The sequence below is a fragment of the Camelina sativa genome, chromosome 9, assembly GCF_000633955.1.
Source record: "Camelina sativa cultivar DH55 chromosome 9, Cs, whole genome shotgun sequence".
In the NCBI taxonomy this organism is placed as follows: Eukaryota; Viridiplantae; Streptophyta; class Magnoliopsida; order Brassicales; family Brassicaceae; genus Camelina; species Camelina sativa.
This window is the reverse complement of record NC_025693.1, coordinates 37,865,523-37,869,776: the sequence shown is the minus strand read 5'-3', so window position 1 is coordinate 37,869,776 and position 4,254 is coordinate 37,865,523. Positions and strand designations below refer to the sequence as shown.

The 4,254-nt window shown below is 36.5% G+C and overlaps 1 protein-coding gene across 2 annotated transcripts; it reads right to left on the bottom strand.

Annotated features, from left to right (window-relative positions):
• LOC104714795 (probable DNA double-strand break repair Rad50 ATPase) lies at positions 455-4,133 on the bottom strand. 2 transcript variants are annotated; one of them, XM_010432257.2, is made up of 4 exons: positions 4,011-4,133; positions 2,482-2,668; positions 718-2,355; positions 455-558 (listed from the first exon to the last, which is right to left on the bottom strand). In XM_010432257.2, exons 2-3 carry the CDS (start codon positions 2,576-2,578, stop codon positions 719-721), a joined length of 1,734 nt encoding a protein of 577 aa, XP_010430559.1. In that variant the 5' UTR covers positions 2,579-2,668; positions 4,011-4,133; the 3' UTR covers positions 455-558; position 718. The 2 variants fall into 2 exon arrangements, with proteins under 2 accessions (XP_010430559.1, XP_010430558.1); XM_010432256.2 differs by having other exon boundaries at positions 464-2,355.

Below are 4,254 nucleotides of genomic sequence, written 5' to 3'. Positions count from 1 at the left end.
GAGATCTACGTCGTAAAGAACTTTTGGACACCATCATTATAAGACAATATTTTTGGCGGACATTTTAAATAAACAACCATTTTCTTTCATAAACTCAAAATTAACATATCTACTTAAGATTAATTAATACTATTTTCATTCTCAATTTACTTATCCTTATTGCATCTATATCCTTATTGTTCATATTTGGATCATGACTAACAAAGAGAATCATATTTGCACAACCTTAGTAAGAAGGAAACTTGTTCGGTGTTTGTGAACATTTCGTCGGACCAAATTTGTACATCGATGGCTCATATTTCCTATTTTTGGTATGGTTAGCAACCCTCCTGATCCATATAAATTCTCATATAAGCCCATTACTAAAACCCAATAAAGCATTATAATTTGGCCCATTTTTAAAAATAAGCAAGAAAGAAACGGCGTCGTTGTTCGAATCACTCGACACCCGTGGAAAAACCAAGGAACCAAATACGATGAAACCTCTCGAGATCCGACAAATGAGTCTCTCTATACAAACCTCACCACCCATCCAAATCCATCTTTATGGTTTTACAACTACAAAACAATCTTCACACGTCACTCCAGCAAAACAATTTCGACTTAGAAAACACAAACAAATTATAGAAAAACAAACACAAATCAGCAAAACAAAAAGAGTATAATAAACACAGCTAAGCTTTAACTTGCAGTTTTGAGAAGAGAACAACAACTCACTTTAAGCTCGTTGTGGCCGTCTCTGTCCTCTTGCCGCAACCATTTTGGACAAAACTTCCTCAAGATACTCACAACGGTCTCTATGGTGTTCAATCCATACACATAACTGTCTTATCGCTTCTCTCTTCTCTTCTCCTAATCCCAACAATGTCTCCTTCAACTTCTCCTTCTCTCTTTCCTCTTCTCTTACTTGACCTTCAAGCTTCTTCTCCACCTCTTCCTTCTCCTTCTTCATCTCTTCTTTATTCTCCTTCATCTCTACCACACACTTCTTCGCTGTCAAAAGCATCTTCGTCGCATTAACCACTGTTTCCTCATAGCTTTTGTGTTTCTCCTCAAGTTTTTCAGACAGGGATTGGAACCGGTTTAGTATTGTTGAATTCACTTTCTCTGATATCTCTTTGATCATACCTCGATATGTTTCATGTGTCATTGCGATCTTCTCCTCGAGCAATGCTTGTTCCTCTAAATGCTTAGCTTCTATTCTCTTCAACTCTCCTTCTTTCTCCGTTAAAACTTGTTCTGTTACTCTCAGTTTCTGGTTAGACAAACGGAGTTTAACCTCGATGTTACTCATCTTCTCCATCAAGCTCTCTAACTCCTCTCCTTTCATCTCTACGTCATTACGTAGACTCTCTACCGTATCTTCGAGATCAACAATCGCAGATTCCCTCGATGCAACATCTTTACCGGTCTCTTGCATTCTCCTCTCTGTCTCTTCCATCTTTGACATGTACTCTTCCAACATCTCTCGGGCTTGGTTGTAGTCATCTGTTAGCTTCTTGATGGTTGCCTCTCGTTCTTCGAACAAACCGTTGATCTGTTTATGTTCTTGGCTCAGCGTATTGTAGGCAGCTTCTTGCTCTAACAACGCTTTCTGCACATCGTTAATCTGATTCAGTAACGCGGGCTTCTCTTGTTTCTCTCTCTCGAGTTCTGCTTCGGTTTCGTTCTTTTGCGCTTCTAGACGGTTATTTTCTTCTAGTGTATTCTCGTGATCTTTGGCCTTGTTTTCCATCTCATCTTTTAGATTTCTGATTTGATTCACATACTCAGAAACTTCTTGAGACTTCTTCTCAAGCTCTGCTTCCATTCCCTCTCTCTCTTTATTAACATCTTCTAGCTTCTGATTCAGATCAGATTCCGTCTCACCAGCAACTTCCAGTTTCTGATTTAGTTCTTTGTTTTCACTCGCTAACTTCTCAACTTCAAGTCTTAAATTCCCACAAATCTCTTCTGATTCCTTTAACTTGTTCAAAATCTCTTGGTGCTCTGATTCTACGGCTTCTTTTTCTTCATCGGTTGTTGCTAACTTCCTTTTCAGATGAGCAATTTCAAGATTTGCATCTTCGATCTGTTTCTTAACCAACTCTATGTCATTATCAGCACGCCCGTTTGTCTTGCTCTTCTCATCTGAATCCGAGTCAGAGCTCGAAGAAGACGAGCTGTCGTTCTCTCCTTTCCCATGAACTTTTTTCCTGATCTCACCAGTTAAATCATCGTATTGGCGATACAAGGACTCATACTCTTTGTAGAATTCCTTCACCAACTCGGCAACCACTAGTCTTTTGGATTCATCTTCCTCAATATCCCCACTCTCAACAATTCCCAAGATTTTCTTCACTTTCTCATCTATTTCTGTTGATCAAAAGTATTGTCTTCATTTATAAACAACTCCAAAAAGCCAAAAGACCAACGGATTTTGACATAATCTCAATGAATACAAAAAATGTAAAGTGACACAAAGTGAGCAAAGAAACGTACGAGTCTTTGTTCCTTTGAGCAATTCACCATTGTCAGGATGAAGATGAGGCTCAAAGAAAGATTTCAAGGAGTCTCTAATAATACTATGCTTTCTCATTTCTTCTTCAGTCTCTTCAATCAATTAAAAAGGCACTTCAAAAGTTTCTAGATCTGGAACTCCATCAAAGCATCGCGATCTTTTTACACTCTGCACAATTTCACAGACAGGACATGTGAGAAGAAGAAACTCTTAACTTGTTCAAGAATATTAGCAAATATAAAATTGAAAACTATATCAAATGTTTGGTGAAAAAATATCAAACCAAAAATTAGTAAACTAATAGACTTAAGTTGGGGATGACTTTTAAGTTGGATGGTAACAGGAATGGAATAAAGAAGTGGCGATGATTCAATTGGAGCCTGACATGACCAAACAGATAGATACTGACACTACAATAATTTAAAGCTAAGCAAATATTATATGCCATAAAGGTGAGATCCGTTAACTTTTGTTCAGATGGATTCATTCTTTCTCTCTGGTGATAAAAGTAAAAAATGTAAACGAAGTGTGAGGTAAGAAACTAAGAAAGAAACATATCCTAACAAAAAAAAAAATCCAAAGTAGATAGATACTCTCATCCATCCAACAACAATGGTACAATCTCAAACCTATAGAGACCCATACCAATGTGATATACAAACATAAGTATCCAAAAAAATGCTAATCAATTAAAGAAATGGTCCAAAAACTAAATCTGATAATTTGTTATATTAAAAAGAATGAGATGGTCTCTGTGATGAAGAGAAGAAGAATTATAATAGGCTGGAGAATGGCAGTGGAGCCACCTTTAGGGGGGGTAATGGGAACCAGAAAAGCACAGCAAGAGGAATGATATAAAAGAAGACAGGTTTCATAATATGCTTTTGTTTCTTTTTATATGTCTCTATTATATACTACTGACCAATAATAATAATAATAATAATAATAGAGCTCTCCAAATCTTCTTCTTACTTCCATAGAATGTGCAAAGTAAAAAATTAGCAAATTGAAACGAATGAGATGCTTTAACTAGTTTTGAGTATCCCCTTAAACAAGCAGATCCGAGTCGGATTTTGCATGAAAGATTATTATAACCAAAGCCAAAGCCTAACACAAAGATCCAACAATTACAATTTTTTTTTTTGAAAAATCTATAAATCTAGATATGACCGTGAAATATCTAGTTTAGAGAGGATCTTCATGAAATGTCCACTAAATTATGCAAAATCGGGAGCAATCAAACGGGAATTCGATAAAAACAATAGTGAAATCTTCATGAAACGTCCACTAGATTACTAAATCTAGCTTCAACTCATATAGCTAAATCACCAAAACCTCATACATATAGATGAACTAAACCTGATTTAGCTTATGAAATTTACATACAGGAACAAAAAAAAAAAAAAGTAAGTACTAATTAGTAACTAGTGAGTACACTCGGGATCGAAGATTTAGAAAGAAATAGAAACTCAGCTCAAATCATAAAATTGATATCGGAGATTATTATTACCTGGAAGAAGAAGGAGCTCCGGTGGTAGCGAATTAGAAACTAGAGAAGATGAAGAATGAATAAAAATATCCCAAGAAGAAAGAATAGAACCGACGAAAACAAGACGACTTGATAGAGAAAAGTGGTTCAGTTTTAATTGCCACCCAGAAGAAAACTACGTTTCCAACCAATTTCCCAGCATTGCCCCTTCCTTTTTGTTTTTATTACCCTTTTTGCCACTGTCTCCCCCCCCCCCCCCCCCCCC